The 21,475-nt window shown below is 38.9% G+C and overlaps 3 protein-coding genes across 5 annotated transcripts in view; 1 reads left to right on the forward strand and 2 right to left on the reverse strand.

Annotated features, from left to right (window-relative positions):
• Window positions 1–1,644: 1,644 nt before the first annotated feature.
• Window positions 1,645–13,095, reverse strand: slc2a10 (solute carrier family 2 member 10). 2 transcript variants are annotated; one of them, XM_088287087.1, is made up of 7 exons: window positions 12,985–13,095; window positions 12,637–12,912; window positions 10,856–10,927; window positions 6,987–8,237; window positions 4,824–4,946; window positions 1,876–2,011; window positions 1,645–1,800 (listed from the first exon to the last, which is right to left on the reverse strand). In XM_088287087.1, the coding sequence occupies exons 3-7, from the start codon at window positions 10,884–10,886 to the stop codon at window positions 1,719–1,721; spliced, it is 1,623 nt and encodes a 540-aa protein (XP_088143213.1). In that variant the 5' UTR covers window positions 10,887–10,927; window positions 12,637–12,912; window positions 12,985–13,095; the 3' UTR covers window positions 1,645–1,718. The 2 variants fall into 2 exon arrangements, with proteins under 2 accessions (XP_088143213.1, XP_088143214.1); XM_088287088.1 differs by having other exon boundaries at window positions 12,593–13,073.
• Window positions 13,096–15,582: 2,487 nt separating this feature from the next.
• Window positions 15,583–17,095, forward strand: tp53rk (TP53 regulating kinase). Its single transcript, XM_088287089.1, has 2 exons — window positions 15,583–15,850; window positions 16,313–17,095. Exons 1-2 carry the CDS (start codon window positions 15,628–15,630, stop codon window positions 16,801–16,803), a joined length of 714 nt encoding a protein of 237 aa, XP_088143215.1. The 5' UTR covers window positions 15,583–15,627; the 3' UTR covers window positions 16,804–17,095.
• An 871-nt stretch (window positions 17,096–17,966) lies between these two features.
• serinc3 (serine incorporator 3) overlaps window positions 17,967–21,475 on the reverse strand; it is a 33,634-nt gene continuing 30,125 nt past the window's right edge. For both annotated transcript variants that reach the window (XM_088287082.1, XM_088287081.1), the window contains one exon: window positions 17,967–18,374. In XM_088287082.1, the coding sequence (XP_088143208.1) occupies window positions 18,239–18,374 (136 nt within the window). In that variant the 3' untranslated portion in view covers window positions 17,967–18,238. The remainder of the gene's footprint in view (window positions 18,375–21,475) is intronic.

Here is a 21,475-nt window from a genome sequence, read left to right on the forward strand (position 1 = left end):
CCTTTTGTTTGCCTGAAGCTTATTGTTGTTATCCTACTGGTAGCTGGGGACTGAAGAGGGGGATAGAGACCCATGCCTGCCTGCTGCCCACTGTCAGCCGCCGTCTACCTCCTGAGAGTTGACACGAATTTACCGTGACTAAATGTCTATAAAAAACAGTCAGGGTTCGTGTGTAAATTCTTGCTCTTGTTCGCTTCAGCCTGTGTCAGCGATCGGCACAGTATTTTTGATTTTTTGGAATTGATCACATGAGCTCACGTTTAATGTCATTAAATCCAAATAATTGTGCAGGACACTTTTATACGTTCAAAGGTTGAAGTGGACAGGGGTAGTAATGTGCATTTGCCTTTTGGTGATCGGTCGCCATTTTAGACATCAGAACTGACAAACCAAGCAATATTACACTTGCCTCCCTGCTGTGACATAGACCGGAAAAATATAACAAGTCGAGCGCCAAAAGAGGGGGCGAGCCAATTTGTCATGAATCTAATTACAAAAAAAAGCCTGTAAATCACTAGAGTCTTTCGGGGGAGAGGATTTTCGTGGCAATGTCATTTTTACATGCAAACCTATTAAAGAAGTGTTAAGATCATCGAAGTGTCCCTTTAATGCAGTGATTCTCAAATAGTGGGGGGCGCGGTGCGATGCTGAGGGGGGGGGGGCGCGTGGGACCCTGGGGAACATGTTTTTTTGCATAGTTTTGGGACCGAAAAAGGTGATCTCAGACAACGCGACGTTGAGCTCGTCAAAGCTGTTTGTGCCCCTAGTTCACACGGTACTGGTTTAAAAAAAGTGTTGCCATGTCACGCAGTACTGATTAAAAAAAAGCGTCGCCCTTTCGCTCGTTTCATGATTTCTTTCGCCGCTAGTTAAATGCTCCGCGCCAAGCTATCTTGCGCCGCAGCAGAACGGACTTTATTTGAACTATATGTAAGTTCCCGCACAGCAGTACGTATTAATAACTGTTTGGTTTGTTCATGTTAATAAAGTTAAAAAAAACAAAACAAAAACGTATGGTAAATATCATCTCATCAATATTTGCACAACAGTAGTGTAGAGTTTCGAGATCCTCACAATAGTGTTCTCAAAATTATATATATATATATATATATATATATATATATATTTTTTTTTTTTATCAATTTAGCTTTGTTAAGGGATATTTTATTGACAATCTAACATTAATATACAAAGAACATGTACATCAGTACAAAATGTAAAAAAAAATGGTGGTGGGGGGGCGCGAATTGTTTTCTTCTTGGTAGAAGGGGGGGGCGTGACAGGAAATAATTGAGAACCACTGCTTTAATGGAAGCCACCTGGCTCGCTTACTATATCTATGTGTGCTCTGCACTAATCATCTGGCTCACTCCCCTTACATAACACCCTTTTGTTTGTTTGTGCTTTTGTTTGGTTATTTCCTTCACACACTATCGGACATACACTTTGCATGCACTTCATATATTTATTTTGTAGATGCTCACATCCCATATGATTGCTTACTCATCACTTACAATAAATCATTTTTGCCACAGGCCTTGAGCCTGTGACAGCTGCTCCATTTGTAACATGTAGACACTTCATAAGACATTCACACATAAAAAGGAAACAATGTGGAGATGGGAAAAAAGAATGCAATAATGGTAAACTAAAATGCACCAGTGTGTTTATTGCAAAAAGCTGCTGAGAAGTGATGCTTGTTTAAACATACAACTGTTTTATTGACAGACAACGCTTTGGTATTCTGGAGTGGAATTTCTTCGTCTCATGCCATTAAAGCACGCCACACTGTGGTGAAACCTAGTTGAAAACACACCAGTGTCAGTATTTCATCTGAAACAATCATAGGACAATGTTTGACATTAAAGAAAGTACCTTTTTAAACGCAGCTCCCTGTCTATCTCCTCCAGTGTCTTGCCTTTGGTCTCTGGTAGCATTAAGTAGAAGAAAACTGCAGCCACCATTGAGGTGATCCCATACATAAGAAAGGTTCCAGACAGACCTATTGCATCTGGTGATATAAACAAATAAGACAGTGTTTCCAACACTTACTGAGCCAATGCATATACTTTACATACGTAGCTTGCAAAAATATCATGGGACACCATCCATCCTTTATATGTCCATCCTCACGAGGTGAGCTGCCTATCCCCATCTAATTTGGAGGGGACAACAGCCAACCGCAGGGGGTTTCTCAGTGTGGCTCAGTGGTAGAGCATATGTTTCCCAGCCTAGAGGTTGTAGGTTCGATCTCTAGCCAATTTGACTGTTGAATTATCCTTGAGCAAGATTCTGAACCCCCAGATGCTCCTGATGGTATGTCATCAGTCGAAAGATGCAACATCAGTGTGAAGCGCTTTGATCACCTTAATAGGCAGTAAAAGTGCTACACATTTTTTTAAACTAATTCATCACAAAAAATTCCATGATTAATCATGATTAATCACATTTTTCAATTACTATTTTTTGCGACGCTTGTAACAGATACTTACTTGAATAATATCTTGAAACTAGAAAATGCAATTCCTGAAGAAATTGCGTGTGAAGGCGGAGAAGCTGGAAATTTTTTTTGTGGAATGATATTGAATGACATTGAATGATTTTGAATGACACTAATCCAAGATGGCTGCCGCACTGTGGTGGAGGTTAAGGTGCGAGCGTCCTCTGTAAACAATGAATGAGGTGAAAAATTTACAGGAGATAAAGGAATGTGTAACGAATCACCTTGAATTGAATTTCTAACTCAAATTATGTAAATGTGAATGAAAACGTGCCATCTGGAATGGATGAATGACTGAAAGTTTGAAACATGAATATAGTGAATCACTTGAAAAATGTTAAAGGAGATGCAGGAATGTGTAATGAATGACCTGAATTTTTTTAAGTTGGAACGCTTTGAATCGGATGAAAAATGGTGAAGCATTCACACATTTTTGCCATTAGAAATGAAAAGTGAATTTTGGTGGAAAATTTGGTTGAAAATTTGGAAAGAGGCCCATACGGCTGGGTACCTTTTATACCAGTGTGGGGGTGAAACGATGTTCTCGGCATTTGCTAGATGAAAATCTGAGCAGTTAATGCATCCCCAAATTTTAGCCATTGGAAATGAATGGTGAATTTTGGTGGAAAATCTGGTTGAAATTTTGGAAAAGACCCATACGGCTGGGTACCTTTTATATCAGTGTGGGGGTGAAACAATGTTCTCGGCGTTGCTGGACGAAAATTGGAGGAGTAAACACATTCCCAAATTTTTGCCATTGGAAATGAATGGGGAATTTTGGGGAAAAAATGTTTTTGTGGCTCCAAATTTGGAAAGAGACCCATACAGTTGGGTACCTTTTATATCAGTGTGGCGGTGAAACGATGTTCTCGGCGTTGCTGGATGAAAATTGGAGGAGTAAACGCATTCCCAAATTTTTGCCATTGGAAATGAATGGGGAATTTTGGGGGAAAAAATTGTTTTTGTGGCAACAAAATTTGCAAAGAGACCCAAACAGCTGGGTACTTTTTAAGTCAGTGTGGGGGTGAAACGATGCTCTCGGCATTGCTGGATGAAAATTGGAGAAGTAAGAGGAAAAAAATTAATCAGAATCGCTGTAAATGGGAAATCCCATTGGTAATGAATGGGGTTTTGGGGGGGGTGAAAAATGTAAAATGGTGAAAAACTTGAAACATGAAAAAGTGGTAGCACTGTTGACATGAATGACGTGATTTGAATGAGGATATACAGGAATGTGTTGAGACCTGAATGTCTAAAATTTCAAACTGGAGGCATGTGGGGGTTAAATTGAAGCCTGCATGGCGTGAATTTTACAAATTGATTGAAGTAGGAATGGTGAAAATCGGTTGAAAAATGGGGAAGTAGTAGCGTGTTGAAGAAGTGCAATTGGGAATGGATGAATTTTTGATGGGTGAATGAGGTGAAGGTGTGAGAGGGGATACGGGAATGTGAAATGAATGACTTGAATGTGTTAAATATAAAATATGAAGCTTTTAATAGTGAAATTTTGAATCTCCAATTGGAAATGAATGGAATTTTTAGAATGAAGTTGGAACGGTGAAAATCGGATGAAAACTGTGGAAGTAGTTACGCGCCGAAAAAAGGCGAGGAAGAAAATAGAATATATAATAAAGTTGAATGGTGTAGAATAACATATGTGGCCTCCGCCTTCACACAATTAATGCAAAATTACCGAATATGAAGTATATTTAATTCAAACACTGTTCTAATAGCTTTATTGGATTCTTGAATACGATCTAAATGGAGACATCTTTGCAGACATTTAGTTTTGAAACATTTCTCAAAACTACCCACAAGCGCCACACTCCAACAATGCTGGTTTGCAAGGCTCAGTGGTGACTTAAACACAGTGTTTTGTTCTGAGACGTGCTAAAGACAGCTAATATGGCACAATATTTGCAAAGCATGCAAATATATTTTAAGTAAATCAAACTGAGTTAACTGAGTTAAAATATTTAACTGAGTTAACATTTTTTGGATTAATCACCTGAGTTAACGCTTTAATTTTAACAGCCCTAATAAATATAGATTGATTTATTGTAGGGCGTGCCCTCTGATTGGCTGGCAACCAGTTCAAGTTGTACCTCGCCGACTGCCCGATGACAGCTGGGATAGGCTCCAGCACACTCGCGTGAGGAGAAGTGGTTCAGATAATGGATGGATGATTGATTGTAGTAAATAAATGTTGTTTTTTTCTTTTGTATTCAGTGAAATTGGATAATTTCCCACGGCATGAGACATCACCTGGTGTACTGCAGCACAGTCATTTAGCAACATTGTTAATGGCTGTATGCAAGCTTACGGAGAACATCCAGGAAGGTGAAGGCAACCAAGAGGTGGGCACTCCAGTTGAAGCAGCTGCTGAATGCGAAGGCTCTTCCTCTCACAGTAACGGGAAATATCTCACTGAGGAGGAGCCAAGTCACTGTAGAATAAACAAGAACTTTTGTTTCTCTACTTACAAAGATGCATTCAGTCTGGAAGTATTTGAACAATGAAAGAGTATGATTTTGAACATTTTCCCTTAATCTTTGAGTTTTTTTTTTTCAAATTGTATTTCTTTTTAACAATTTACAGTTGATGATTGCCTGTAATCTGGAGCCCGTGGACATCAAATTCAATTGCATCCTGTTTTAGTTGCTGCTTGTTCGTGGGTCTTAACTAACTTAGCATTTTTCTTCCTTAAGTGCCACGCATGCTATATTTCATTTTTCAACAGCACTTTTGTGAGGCTAGAAATTGATGATAACATTATAGTCATAGATTAGTTTCTGTACATTTTTATATAACTGAAAGTGACTTATTTCAAGTTAATGGGACATGGAAGAAAAACATCTCTAAACACCTTTTTAATAAAAAGGAGTACAAGTACAAGCCTGAGTTTATCCCAGTTATCTTCGGGCAGTAGGTGGGGTACACCTTGAACTGGTTGCCAGCCAATCACAGGGCACACAGAGACAACCAACCACTCGCACTCACGATTACAACCATGGACAATTTAAATTCTTCAATCAACCTGCCGTACATGTTTTTGGAATCTGGGAGAAAACTCACGCAGGCACGGGGAGAACATGCAAACTCCATACAGTAAGGCCGGAGCCGGAATCGAACCCACGACCTCTGCACTGTGAGGCCATCGTGCTAACCAGTCGTCCACATTGCTCACATTTTCCATTGCTTCAATCAAATTTCATGAATTTAATCAACTCCAAATTATTAACTGTGATATAATGGTTCCTCAACAATTTTTTGTTTGTTCATTCTCAACTCTTAATTTGTTTTTTCTTCACTTGACACCCATTAAATCAAATAAAATGTTATGTTATGATGAAACTCACTGACTGTTTCGTGTAGTGACTAGAATGACTAAAATAGGGTATAAAATAGGCAGCATGATGGGTGACTGGTTAGCACGATGGCCTGACAGTGCAGAGGTCGTGGGTTTGATTCCAGCTCCGGCCTTCCTGTGTGGAGTTTGTATGTTCTCCTCGTCCCTGCGTGGGTTTCCTCCGGGTCCTACGGTTTCCTTCCACATTCCAAAAACATGCATGGCAGGTTGATTGGACACTCTAAATTACCCCTAGGTGTGAGTGTGAGAATGGGTGGTTGTTAGTCTATGTGGGCCCTGGTGTACCCTACCTACTGCCAGAAGATAGCTGGGATAGGCACCCCAAGCTACCCTTCTGTGAAGAAGCGGCACACATAATGGATGGATGGATGGCCATAGAATAAGAATAATAGTTATAGGAGTTAGAAAACCAAATTCTACAAAAATTTAACGCCTAAAATCCTGACTTTGCATTATAAGATTTCGCCACAAATTGGTGTATTTTCATTGCTTTTAAACAGCCATAACTTTGTTAATATTTGTCACGGGGAAAACGATACTGGAATCATTGTTTGAAAAGATCTGTCTGATAAAGATGGTTTCATGTAAATCAATTAATCATTAAAATTTGACGGACCTATCTAAAAGTCCCCAAATTAAATAATTAGACCATGAAATGTTTAATTAAAATAGTCATTAATTGATTAAATTTAATAATTAAATATGGAATTAAATAAATGTGTAATGAATTAATTAAATGACCAATGATTATATTTTTAAAAAATCTAGATATAATTATTTCTGTATTTAATTAATTATTTATGTATTTAAATTGTCATGGTCCCGCATTGCAGTGTTTCATGAATTTATTTTATCTGGCAAACGCGTACATCAAAGTTAGTGAGCGTGGCTAAACACTGACAAACTCAAATCTTGTCAAAGCCATTGCTTTGGCCTGAAGTTTTCATTCATTCATTCGAGTGGGCAAAAATAATTTGAAATACAAGCGCTTTGAGTTACGAGCGGGGTCACAGAACAAATTACGCTCATGTCTCAAGGCAACACTGTCTATAAAAATAATGCACAGAGCAGGTATACAAGGTCTATTCTGTATATATTGTAGGTGAATATACAAACTTGGTCCAAATCCAATGGAGTATGCGGTGACAACTGCCATCATGCACATGAGAATGAGCCAGTTGAAAACTTGCTCACGAATGCTAGGAGAAGATTCCTTAGCATGTTCCAGAGGATTTTCTGTTTTGTTTCCAGCAAGTAGAGCACCAGCAGCTTGGGGAGTGTTGTTATCATCAAGAGCTGTGTTCAAAGGTGTGTAATTTCCAATGGTTAAAATAAATTGACTCGTCTTGTTGCCAACTGAATCCTCTGAACTACAAGGGCTCATCGCATCATTTAGTGAATGTCCACTGAGCAGTCCAATGCATAGCAGACAAAAGGCCATGACGCAGCATCCACCGATGAGCAAAGGCCTTCTGCCCACTTTGTCAGAATACACCATGGAGGTGAGAGTGGCGACCACTTTGACTATTCCAATACCAACCGTTGCTAACACTGCAGAGTTGTCACTCTGAAATCCTGCTGAGTGAAATATGGTTGAGGCATAAAAGAGAACATTTGGCTGGCCTGTGAACTGCTGGAAAAGCACCAGTCCTAGCCCGATGATGGTGCGGGTCCTCATGTTGTCTTTTCGCCGGAAAAGGTACATGATATTATACTGCACCTTCTCTGCTTCCTTGGTGCCATTTGAGCAAGCTTCGTCTTGGGTTTCCATAACAGCCATAAGAGCCGTTTCAGAATGAATAATTCGCTCCTCAGTGTTCGATGGAAGGAACCATATCGAGACAAGTTGAATCAAAGTTGGTACTACAGCAAAGCCAAACATCCACTTCCACCCACTTTGTAAATTAAACAAAATGTAGTTCATAGTGTAAGCTACAAGGATGCCCACAGTAATCCCAGCTTCATACAGTGTAACCAAAAAGCCCCTACGCTCAGGGGTTACCATCTCTGACACGAAGATGCAGCAGGACATGGACGACTGGCACATGGCAAAGCCCACTATGAACCTGCCAAGCAAAAGGGTTTGGTAGGAGCTGATAAGCAGAGTGAGACTTCCAATCAGCATTAATACAATACTGAGCAGGATGGACTTTCTGCAGCCATAACGGTCGATCAAGCCTCCTCCCAGCAGAGATGCTAGCAGAGCTCCTATTAACAAGGAGCTGACCAGCAACTCTTGCTGGATGCAGTTGAGTCCAAAATCAGTCTTGAGCTGCAGCAAACCACCAGAGATGATGCCCAGTTCGTAACCGAAAACCAGCCCCCCCAGTGAGGACACGACACTGGCCAACAGGCGGGTAGAGAAACCTAGGATGTTGAAGAGATGCAGAAAGAAGGTCAAAGAAGACACTCTTTTTACAATACAGTACATGCATTTAACCGCATCAGTTTATATATATTTTAAAGTCCATCCATCCATTTTCAATACCGCTTCTCCTCACTAGGGTCGGGGGGTGCTGGAGCCGATCCCAGCTATCTACGGGCAGGAGGCGGGGGACACCCTGAATTGGTTGCCAAGCAATTGCAGGGCACACAGAGACGAACAACCATCCGCACACACACTCATACGCAGGGGCAATTTAGAGTGTTCAATCGACCTACCATGCATGTTTTTGGAATGTGGGAGGAAACCGGAGTACCCGGAGGAAACCCACGCAGGCACAGGGAGAACATGCAAACTCCACACAGGATGGCCGGAGCCGGGCTGAACCCACGACCGATGCTGTCTCTCACTGTGAGGCCATTGTGCTAACCAGTCTTTTATGAAAAATGTGTGTATGGATGCAATGGCAGTGAAATCAAATATATTTATATAATCACAAAAGAGTCACAGTTGACAGTTATGAACGACATGCAGAAGTGCAAGTAAAAACTCAAAAACCCCAAATGGGATTTTTTTTTTTTTTTAAACTTCAAGTATTAAAACACCTCCATGTCAACATGATACAGTTTGCATTCTGGGACATTCATAACTTCACCTCTTTATTAAACTGTTAAGTCAGTCACTTGCTCTATAAAAAGTATGATCAGAATTTCAAAATGCAAATACTTTTAAATTCAGTCATTTATTTGTATTATACTTTACAAAAATGTAAAACATGCAACAGTCTGAAAAAGACAAAGTGGGTAGTTCCTTTGGTGTTTGTGAATTTCAAGTGCCAGGGCATTTTTGATGATCTTCTCAGTTATGGAACCTGCTGGATTCAGCTGTGGGGTAAAAACTCTGCAGCTGGCACCAGACCTCATTTTGGCAGCGCACATGGTGCAGCCGTCCAGTGACCCTGCTCTAGTGTTCATTTTATCTGACATTTTCAAATTTAGTCCTGTTTCAATGGCACTTGTTAGTTTTATCACATTTAGTCAAACGCATCCCGTTTTTATTGAATCAAGTTTAATTTAGTCGACGATAAGTCGAGCATTTTAGTCTTTATTTGAGTTTAATTTCAGTCAGGAGAAACTGTCAACATATTAGTCAAGTTTTAGTCAGGACAATAATTTTACACAGTAGTTGTATTAAGTTAATTTTGTCTTCTTATTATTATCTGTTTTAACTGATTCGTTAATAGCAGACAATATCGTTTTAGGTTCTTTTGTTACCTGACATGTTTTGGTGAGTGTTTCTTGAGAGTGTTGGACCAGACAATCTTGCTGCGACACATGCTACTGGTTGTGTATTTTGAGGAGTGAATAAGTGACTACTTCCTGTTCATAACATGCTGAGACTCCAATGTAAGCCTGTTGTACCGTAAAAATGCTTCAGTTTAAAAAACTGGTGCCAATATACTGGCAGAATGTAAATTCAACACAATTAGTTCCACGCTATCCATCACGTTACAATACGTTAGCTGAATAAAATTTGGTTATGGTCATTACGTTTTGAGTCCACGAGGTAGGTAAATGTTTACAGCTGTACTTAACCTTATGCTTCGGCTGGAACTACTTTAGAAACTACAACCAGAAGTTCAATTGTTTCACATTAAAATGCAATGTGAATATATTTAATGAACACTTTTGTTTATTCCGTGAAAACTGGGTAGTAAACGCATCAAGCGTGATGTCCAGTTTAATTTGTATTGATTATCAAATAAAATAGAAGGTTACATCTTTTCTACATCTCAAAACCTTTTGGTTTTTGTTTTTTTTGTTTGTTTCTACTCTAGGTGATTTTCTACCATAATGTTTCTGTAAACAACAAAAAGCAATTCTCTTTGCTGCTGTTTTACAGAATCCTTGAACTCCTCTGTCTATTGACAGCTATGCAAATTCAACAGACAGATATTCAAATGAACACAATGACTGTCCCCACTTCATTTCATGTTCTCTAATACCAGCCATTGTGTCTTCGTTTATACCCAACATTCTATTCTCTTCATTTCAAAATATTTCTCCCGTGCTGCAATGCAGCCGACATCTAGCCATGCTAGATTTTTATATCAGATTTCGGCATCTATGTGCTGCCTATCAATGTAGTCTTATCGAAGCCTTCTCTGTCAGATGGAACGAAGTGTATTAGAATGAGATTGTTCTTTTTAAAAAAAAGTTTCCAGCTCTGTGTATATATAAATGCATTTAATAATCAGCCTCTGTGGTGAGTATGACATACTTTACTCAATGTTTTTGATCTAATGCTCTGTCCTAATGTTTTTATTTTTACTGATTTTGAGCTGCTCCCGGTGCATAGCACAGTTTGTACATTTTTGTATATTGATGCTTTCTACAAATGCAATGGGAGCGTTGATATTTCAAGGTGGATTCATTTGGTCAAGTCCACAGTAAAGGGCCAGATAAATTCTGCCACTGCTTAAACCGTGTGATCCAGTTCTAAAATATTCTAGCTTTGCATTGATTTGATGGTACAGGCAATGCATAATTATAATTCAAACACAAATTAAATTAACTTTAAAACGAAAAGAGACATTGCTTACCCATTGCTATCCCGTTATAAGTGTTGTTCATCCATGTCGCTTAGGTTTTTCTTAGGTACAAGGAGACGTTCTCTGTGAAACAAGAAAAAGAAAATCAATTAAAGTTCTACTATAAGGAATTCTCCAGTGCTTGCTTTCCTATACTGGTGCCCACAGGGAGACAGAATCTTGCTCATATGAGACTACAAAGCCCACAAAAGTGTGGGGCAGCCTTGTCACCATGACAACCCCCTTGTTGATTGCTGTGATTTCATTACTGGCTCCACTTGAGATAAGCACAACAAAATGCAAGGCAGGTCTACATTCACTTAGGTTGCTTGCATTTGAATCAATACATAGAGTCACAGACACAAATCAAATGTTTCCTTTTGTTTACACACCTGTTCTACATTGGAAAATTACATGCTTTTGTGGTGCCCGGATAAGGTAATACCGCCAATTGTATTTAGTTAAATCATTTTCCCATTTTTTTTATATAGAATGAAAGGACAAACATTCAGAGAAACCAATTCACAACCGTCCATATTTTACTGCATCTAAGAAGGTAGCCCTCTTGTAGCACTTCGATAATGCTAAAGAGTGTCATACAAAGTGCTGGCAAAAACCTAAGCCTATTTGAAAAGCTGACAGGCAAAGTGCGAAATGCATTTTTCGTTGTTTTGTCCAACATTATGTTGGAACACAGCCCAAATAGAAAATAGAAATGGACATCAACTTGTTATTAAATTACAATACCTCAAATGGGTATAACCCTGGTTCCAATAGTGAACCTTTAAAATTTTTGTGATTTTGGAGAAAGTGACAAAGAAAGTACACAAAGAAAGGTAATCGTGTGTTTGCAACATACAGCCCTGTGTGTGTGAGAGAGAGACTGAGTTTGTTTTTTCCCCCAATGATCTTGTTCACAGCAATCATTTTGATACGCCAAAAGGTAAACACTTAGACAGTTAGAATAATTATGCAAAGTAAAGAATGACATCAACGAAAATGCACCCCTCCCTATCTGTTCATCTCCCCTCACAACCCAAGAAGACGTTTTGGTGGCCTGTTGAAATGTGCTAAATAAATAAAGTTGTATTGTATTGTATTGTAATAAACAAATGGACAAATAAATGTGACTCTCCACATCTTTTGGTAACTTTTGTTAAAAGATCAGGCTGAACAGTTCTACCAAATGTGCCCCTTGAATTATGGCAAAGCAATCTGATACTTTAATGTGTCACATTATTATTGTTCTTATTATTATTATTATTATGATTATTATTATTACTTCTACTACTACTATTTCCAATACATAAATCTATCGTCATTCTATAGCATGGTCTACGTGAATTTTACTAAGGGATTTTTTTTTAAGTTCTACCTATACGCATGTAAACAAAACAATATGAAAGCGCACGGTAGTACTTTGCTGACAAATTAGCTGCTGGTAGGAAGTTTCGCATGGGTTGGACATTTTGACAGATCAGGCTGTCAAATCAGCCAACGGTCGGACGATTCGTACGGGTAGGAAATTTTGGCAGAACACCGTCTCACATGCAATTTTTCGATTAACTCGTTAAGGTCACGCTCAAACCGCGTGATAACTTAAAGTTATTAAATTAACGACCAGGCCGGTTCTTCTCTTTGGTAGATTTGGTTATGCCTACTTGGTCAAAAGCATAAACATTCTCCTCAAAAAACTTTTTTTTTTTCACAAAACACATGAGCGATGAGTGCAACGTTTAGCACATATACCTTATCGTTGAAGTAGTGTCCATTGTGGGAGAATAATAACTTACAGTTTCCTCCTGGTGCTGCAGGGGTGTTCACGCTACGTGGCTTCAGGTGCGTGAACGCAACACGAAGTTGCAGAAAGAGGAGACAATGGGTCCAGGAAAAAATATCAATAGATTTGGCGTCACTCTTGTCACACGTGGTAAACGTTCCAAATGTATTGAGAAAGTCGCCTCGTTTCCCTTCACAATGCGTTGAAGATGAAGGTTGCTTGTTTGTCCGCACTTGGGTTGTCCCGAGTTTACTCCTGGAATTTGATTGCCTGCCTTCTTCAACACCAGCTGTGACAAACGATGTTATTTCGTTTAAATTTTTTTGTTTCTGCCTTGCATTAGGTGGAGAGTATTTCGTACCCTCAAGTATGGTATCCTCTTCCAATGCGTTAACCCAGATCAGAAGTCAGATTGAATATTCATTGAAGGAAAACAACGAACGAAGTCTGAAGTTTGTTTTGAAATACCGCCACCCAGTGGCAGCTGGTGGCTTTTTTCCATGGGCAGCACCATACACTGTATAATAATTTATACCGCGGCAATAATAATAATAATAATAAAAATAATAACAAAAAACAAATGTGGACATTCTTGGCAAATGTGTATAATAATAATAATTATTATTATTAATATTATGATAAAACATAAAAATCTGAATATGAGGCTTTGAACATTTTGGAGAATGGTCTGAATAGTTGTATAGAATAGTCGCTCAATAAATGCGGAAACTGAAGGTGAATATATAAAACTTCGAAGTTAAAGATTATATTTGGGAAAAAAATTAAATACTTGAAATGAAGGCTTGAATGAGCCGAACACAAGCTAGGTTTTGAATCGGTGGCGAAATGCTGAAGGAGGAGGCAATAATGTAAAGTATGTCTAATATTGGAATTTTATGGCTGTAAATGAGCAATATGTTAATGAAAAGTTTAAAATTTTTAATATCTGAAGATTTTTGGAATGTTGAAAATGAGTCCTAAGGAGAACTGAATGAGCCAAGCATTTTGAAGTTGGAATCGGAACGACGTGAAGCTATTTTGTTGAATGTCTAATTGTACATGAATGGGAAATTTTGAGTGAAAATGTGGAATCGTAAGAAATGACTGTAAAAATATTGGGCCCCAGATGGTGAGAATTATGGATTTAGAGGTGTAACCAAAAAAAACAAACTGTATGAACCGGAACATTGTTTTTTCATTTAAAAGACACGAGTGCATTGAATCAAACCTAACCGAATTGTTTACAGAGCTGACAAGTTCAATTCAAATGTATGTTAAATGACAACAAAAAAAGTATCCATTCATTATCTATTACGCTTCTCCTCACTAGGGTCGCGAGGGGTGCTGGAGCCTATCCCAGCTATCTTCGGGCAGTAGGCGGGGACACCCTGAACTGGTTGATAGCCAATTGCAGGGCACACAGAGACGAACAACCATCCGCGCTCACACCCATACCTACGGGCAATTTAGAGTGTCCAATTAACCTGCCAATGCATGTTTTTGGAATGTGGGACGAAACCGGAGTAGCCGGAGGAAACCCACGCAGGCACGGGGAAAACATGCAAACTCCACTCAGGAAGGTCGGAGCTGGGATCGAACCCACGACCGCTGCTGTCTCTCACTGTGAGGCCACAGTTATCCACCGTGCCCCCCTTGAACCTGTACTATATTTAATGGAATCCCCCCCAAAAAAGCAATCCATACCTCAGGATGTTTTCCTACTTTGTAAATTCATCTGTGTAGCTGTCGTGGCTTTCATTAGAAAAAAAGTGCCCTGTCCGGTATAACATTCATAAGTAGTACTGAATGACTCCCGACCCCAATGAGAGCAAGTGGGATATAAAATTAATGGATGGACTGAACTGAGAGTTTGTTCTTCCTTTACATAGGCACATGCACAGATAGATGCCTAGTGATGCTCCAGTACCAGCCCTTTTGTCCTGGATTAAAAAAAAAGATACTGAAAATATTACTTGGTTACTGGCTCAACGTTAACTGAACACACAAGAAAATGAGGAAGGGCGATTTAGGCACCAGTGAGTGAGAGTGAGAACTCCTGCCATTTTACAACAGCCAATAATAGCATAACACCTAAAATAAGCCTAAAATAAATAAAATGCATAATTTCAAAGCCTAGCTGCTTATTGACATTAAATTGTCAAGTTTGAAAGGGAGGAGGGCAAAGACTGCAGGAGCAATTCCAGACTAAAGCCAAGGCCCCAGGTCCAGCTGTTGAAATGAGCAAAAAATAAATAAATTAAATTAAACTGCTGCAAAGTAGAATGCTGCCACCACGGTGCTTCACTGTATGTATAATGTTCTTTTGATGAGGAGCAGTGTGATGTTTGCGCCAAACAGACATTTAGAAAGTGTATGTTTTGTACGAATGGATAGACACCAAGAGAGGAGGAAAGAAGTTGTACAAATTGGCCATCAAACTCAGGATTTTCAGCAGGGTAGGGTGATTAAAGACAGATTTGGAAATGTAATTGACAATTGAGAAAAGAGAAACGAGGACAGCAACTCTGTCCTTTTTTGTCAACGTAAGCAAGAACGCAAGGAAATATTATACACACAACACAGGCAAATGGATTGATAAGATAGACACGAAACGATGGAAGAAGTAATACTATTATTCAGATTCAGATTTGAAAACACTGGACTGAGCAGCACATTGCAAAAAGTCAAAGCATAACTCACGTAAATGTCATCATTTTGAATACAAACACTAGAACATGAAATGTTGCCTTGAGACTTGAAGATTTTAAATAGTGTAATTTCTGCAAAAGTCATTGTTTTCTGTATTTTTCTAAAGCTAACATGTGGTCAGTAAAATACGAGGACAGATGTTGATTATAATTATCGTTCACCTAAATAGTTTTTTTCTTTCTTATGTTCTTTTTTTTAGTTAATAAGCAAGCATATTTGGGCTACATTCCGTACCAGTAGATGGCGGTAATGCAACTTAAACGTTATTTCCCCGACCCGGGATAAAAAAAAAAATATGGCAACTACTGGCGGAATAGAGTTACCCGACTTTCTTACAACAGCAGAGCTATTAAAGCAAGGCGCAGAAGCGCGAGTATCCCGGATTGTGTTTCTGGGCAGGTCGACTATTGTGAAAGAAAGGTTCCCGAAACGTTACAGACACCCAGCGTTGGACGATAAACTGACACACCGTCGGACTGTGCAAGAAGTTCGTTCTATTCTTCGTTGCCGGAGAGCAGGCGAGTACAGTACTGCTCGAAGATTAAAATGAAATTGACGTTACATTTGCTGTTGTGCTGAATAAAATATCTGCTTTTGGGTCCATGTTATATATGTGAGTATAAAGATTGGCTAGTTTTAGTGAACAGAGTAGAGTCCAAGGTTTTATACTTAAGTGAGTTTGTGTGTAGATAGAAAAATGACATAGTGGGCATGAATGAGATTGAGTCTATCTGGTGTACATAGAAAGACGGCATTTACACAAGGTATAAAATGACAATTGGAAATGTGACAAATGTCTCCCATCCATTCAGTGAAGTCTCCAATTTGTACTTGACCACCACAAAAGAATGAAACGCACGTGTTTCACCTTATGTTCATCACACTTGTATATTTTTCTTTTTGTCCTCATTAGCTGTTGGGACCAACTTCAGAATCACAATCGTATTATTAAAACAATTCCCCTTCAATTTCTCTTTTAGGCATATCGGTCCCTGTTGTCTACTTTGTGGACTACACCTCCCACTGCATTTTCCTGGAGGAAATCACAGGTTCCACAACGGTGCGTGACCACATTGCTTCTGCACAGCTTTGTGGTTCCTCCTGTCCTGATGTGGAGCTGGAGCATCTGGCTCAGAAAATGGGCCACATCCTGGCCAAAATGCATGATGAGGATGTCATCCACGGAGACCTGACCACCTCCAACATGCTACTGAGGTGTCCACCTGAGGTTGGCGAGTCTGAACTGGTACTCATTGACTTTGGTTTAAGTTGCATCTCTGCTCTGACTGAAGATAAGGGGGTAGATTTGTATGTGCTGGAGAAAGCTTTCCTCAGCACTCATCCCAACACAGAAGCACTGTTTGAGACGCTACTGAAAAGTTACACAGCCTCGTCCAAAAAATCAGAAGCAGTCATGAAAAAACTTGATGAAGTGCGTTTGAGGGGGAGAAAGCGGTCAATGGTGGGATGAAAGGGTTCTCCAACATTACTCAAAACTTCTTTGCTCATCATTTGTCATTATAAAGTAAATTTTCAACTGAATTAATTTAGTGAAACAAGTCTGACAAACATTCGGTCAATTGTTTGGAGTTCATTCTATCCACCGAATTGCATCTTTCTGCCCAATACAACACTGGCATCAAAGCAGATTAGTCCATTATATATTATATATACATACATATAGTTTTTTTTCCAATGCTTACTAGGTTAAACATCCTTGTACTGTTAACTAAATGCACCATTAAAAATGTTTGGGCACTTGAGTGGCTTTTTGATTTGATGTTTGTGTGAGTCGTTTGCTGAAAGTGCTTTTAACATCAATACCTGCTGTAATGGTACTGGGATACATCTGAGTTGAAATGCCATTAAACTACCACTTACCAGGTGTATTTAAGCATGTTTCTGGGTTGGTTGCATGGGTCAATAACACAATAGACATATTTTTTGTGTCCAAGGCCATTATTTAAAATACAGTGAACCCTCGCTACTTCGCGCTTCACCTTTCGCAGCTTCAGTGCTTCGCGGGTCTAAAAAATATTCGGGGGCATTGTAGTTTCGCCGAGCGGCACGAGGGGGCGCTGGAGCGGTTAGACGGTATGCGGAAGAGGAGAGTGGACGAAGAAGAGCACGTTCCCCCGGGCACGATAAGTTTCAATAATAATTTGTTTTGTTTTTTTGTTATAACATGAATTTCACTCTCTCTCTCTCTCTCTACCCGTATATATATATATATATATATATATATACGGGTAGAGAGAGAGTGAAAAAAAAAATATATATATTTATATATTGTATTTTTTTTAAGCATTTTTGAAGGTGCGCCGCTACTTCGCACTTTTTTTTTTTAAGCATTTTTGAAGGTGCGCTGCTACTTTGCGGATTTTCAGTTTTCGCGGGTGGTCTCGGTCCCCATTAACCGCGATAACCAAGGGTTCACTGTATACATATTCAGCACTAGCACTTTATTGTAATCAATCCCACGACCTTTGTACTGGGAGTGGGACGTGCTAACCAGTTGGCCATGGTGCCGCCACTCATACATGTTTATCTTCAAACAACACAACATTCAGAAGGCATTAAATCAATTATTTGGCAAAAACAGAATTTGATAATCATTACTGTGTGTAGGCGCAGTCATTTACTACAATTGTCTTTATTATGTACAATTATGTTTTTTTTTTCAGTTGTAAGGCATTATAGAGAGACATGGTTGACTAAAATAGGCAAATGGGGAATGTTTCAAGGGGAATTAACATAAAGGCTACAAACTTTAGCTTATTATGGATCTCCAACTTCAGTTAGATTCAATTGTAAACAAGCATCAATTGAAAAGAATATTCTTCACAACACAACTGGTACAACAAGGGAGTTGCAGCAATTTTTTAAAGGAATTTCGATTCCGGAAATCAGTCGAAGTCTCTGGTGGTGAAAATCATGGGAGCCAACAAGGTCCAGATGTATAGGGCCAAACACAACCAGCTGGAGATGATCTTCACCCATACTGTTGGCCATTTTCTGGTTACAGTGTAGTCCGCATTTGGACTAGGAAGGAAAAAGGTTTAATGAGTTTAGAATTCTAAATAATTTTCGAAAGCGAGATTTACAAAGAAACAGTGAGCTGTCAAAATCATACAGATTGTTACATGGAAGAGTTTGCAGGCCAACGCCTGCTTAATGAATATTTAACTCATTTTCCATCACAAATCACCCACAGCTTCACTATTTAAATACCATATTACCAATATCTGCTAAATTTGTCACCAGGAATAAAGACATTTCTTCACAGTTAACATCACATAGTCATCTATGGAAATTACGAACATGTGAGTACTTCCATGTGCGTGTGTGTGTATTGGGTTGGGAGGAATTTAAACTACCTCCTCTTGTTTACCTTTCACTCGTTAGCAAACACTGGTCATATGGAAAGGTTTAAAAAATTTATTGAAGCTAGCAAATCTAATTTCAATAATGTGATGCCGTTATATGTCCATTCATTCGCCAGCCTGCCTGCATGTCTTTGTCCGCTTGGCATAAGGGGTGCTATTTTCATACCAGCGCAAGCACTACTTTTCAACTTTGTGTGGAAAAATAGAATTCATCATGTAAAGAAATCTGTTCTAACAAATGACTCCGAAAATGGTGGCCTAAACCTTTTAGATTTCTGCACTCTAAATAACACATTCAAAATAAACTGGTTGAAACAATTCTGTAAAAAAGCCCAACTCTATATCGAATATCATACCTTTGCATATTTTGTCAAAACTGGGTGGTTTAAACTTTTTCTTGTCCTGTAACTACAATATTGAAAAAAATCCCGAAATGTCATCCTTTCATTGTCAGGAATTCCTTTCATGGTCTCTTATTTTCAAACATAATTTTTCACCTCATACATATTTTATCTGGAACAACAAGAACTTATTATTTGAAGACAAATCACTTTTTATTGAACACTGGTTTAACAACAACATTATTTTTGTGACTCAACTATTTAACAGGACCGGTCATCTTTACTCATATAATGAGTTTCTCGAAGAATAAAGTGATATACCAGGGTCAAAGTCTTTGGAGCTATTTCGTCTTGTGTTTGTATGTTATTTGGATCACAAAGAGTGGAAACCCAAAGTTTATCTTTGCCATCTTTGACTGACACTACAATTGGTAAAATTTGCTTATCCAGCATTCATAACAAGAACAATAAACTCATTAGAGCTTTGTTCAAAAGGGAAGTCACTACAGTTCCATATGTGATTTAATTCTGGAATAAATATGTGGAACACATTGACTGGAAAAAGGTCTAGCTGTTACCCAATCTTTATCTGTTGTCCAACAAAGTTAAAGGGATCTCATTTGAGATAATTCATAGGTTTTACTCCTCTAATGATTACATTGTTAAAAGATTTAAAAAAGACGTTGATGTGAAGTGCTCCTTCTGTTCAGTGGATGCCGAAACAGTGACTCATTTATTTTGGCTATGCCCCATTGTGCAAAGATGTTGGTCTGATATGTGTAATTTTTGTCATGACCCGTGTCGGGCATGTCAGTGTTTTTGTTATTATTTTCTTCCCCCTTCCTGCCATGTGCTTTTTCTGTTTATTTTGTCAGCTGAGTGGGGGCGTTTTCCTCAGCACTCACACACCTGCTTCCCGTCAACCATCACACACCTGATTCCCATCTGCTCCCCTGATTACTCGGACTATTTAAGCTTGCCAGACCAACTACTCAGCGTCGGGTCATTGCCGCACTATACGGACTTCCACGGCCGCGTTTGCTCATGTCAAGTTCATACTCGTGCTCACGTCCTCGTTCCCGTTACGTCACTCAACGTTTTGCACCGGCTTCTGTTCCTCGTCCTCCTTTTCTGTTAGTCACGTTTTGGTTGCCATTGTTACCTAGCGCCCTGCCACGTTGTTTGTCCTTGTTTGTTTCATTTAATAAATTCCCTTAACGTTACCCACCTCCCTGCCTCCTCGCCGAAGGCGCTCCCTGACAATTTTATTGCTAACAATATAGATTAAGATGTTCAGCTGTTTTGCAAGGATGTTCTGCTTGGAATAGAATAGAATAGAATAGAAATCCCTTTATTGTCATTGACGTCTTTGACGTTAAAAGAAATAAGGCAAAATCTAATGAAAACTTCATATCAATCTTATTTTTCTTGCAAAATTTTATATTATTTATATTCACAAATGTAAATTTATGCATAAAGAAGTTCATTTTATTGCTTTCCACTGTGAAATCAAGCAGTACATCAAATCCATAGACTTTTCTCATAATTAAGACCTTGAATGTCTATAAACATCTTGATATTTTTTTGTAAACGTTTATCCCCCCTGGCATTTTATTGTTTTAGTGGTATATATTTTTGTTTGTTTGTTTTAAATATTATTTGATTCATATTCACGAATGTTTTATATATTCATTGCAGTTTTTGCTGACTGTAAGATTCTTTGTACGATGTGCAAATGTTACATAAAGTTGAAAAAAAAAAGTCTAGCGCAAGTCAGTCTAACTGTGCGCATGGGTGGTTGGAGTTTTATGTCATTTGATATTGCAGCAGATTAGTTCAGATACAAGAGGGCGTTTTACGCCGGTATAGGAGGGAACACAGCTGTATGAGGCGCCGTTCGGGACATAATTCAGGAATAGCTCTCACACTCACTATTGAAATGCATACACATAGGTGAAATGTTTTTGCTCATACACACTAGTGAAATGCGCTCATACACACTAGTGAAATGCGCTCATACACATGGGTGAAAATGTTGTCGCTCATACACAGTAGTGAAATGCGCTCATACACATTACTGAAATGCGCTCATACACATGGGTGAAATCTGCTCATACACATCGGTGAAATGCGCTCATTTACATGGGTGAAAATGTTGTCGCTCATACACACTAGTGAAATGCGCTCATACACATTACTGAAATGCGCTCATACACATTACTGAAATGCGCTCATACACATGGGTGAAATCCGCTCATACACGAGTGAAATGCGCTCATAAACACCAGTGAAATGCGCTCATACACACTAGTGAAATGCGCTCATACAAACAAACACTATGACTAGCTCGCTTAACAATCCAACATTTAAAAAAATAATAATTGATTTAACATTTAATGGATGGGCGCCACGGCGA

This window comes from Idiotropiscis lumnitzeri, unplaced genomic scaffold (assembly GCF_059441095.1).
Source record: "Idiotropiscis lumnitzeri isolate Australia: NSW breed Sydney's pygmy pipehorse unplaced genomic scaffold, RoL_Ilum_1.0 HiC_scaffold_24, whole genome shotgun sequence".
In the NCBI taxonomy this organism is placed as follows: domain Eukaryota; kingdom Metazoa; phylum Chordata; class Actinopteri; order Syngnathiformes; family Syngnathidae; genus Idiotropiscis; species Idiotropiscis lumnitzeri.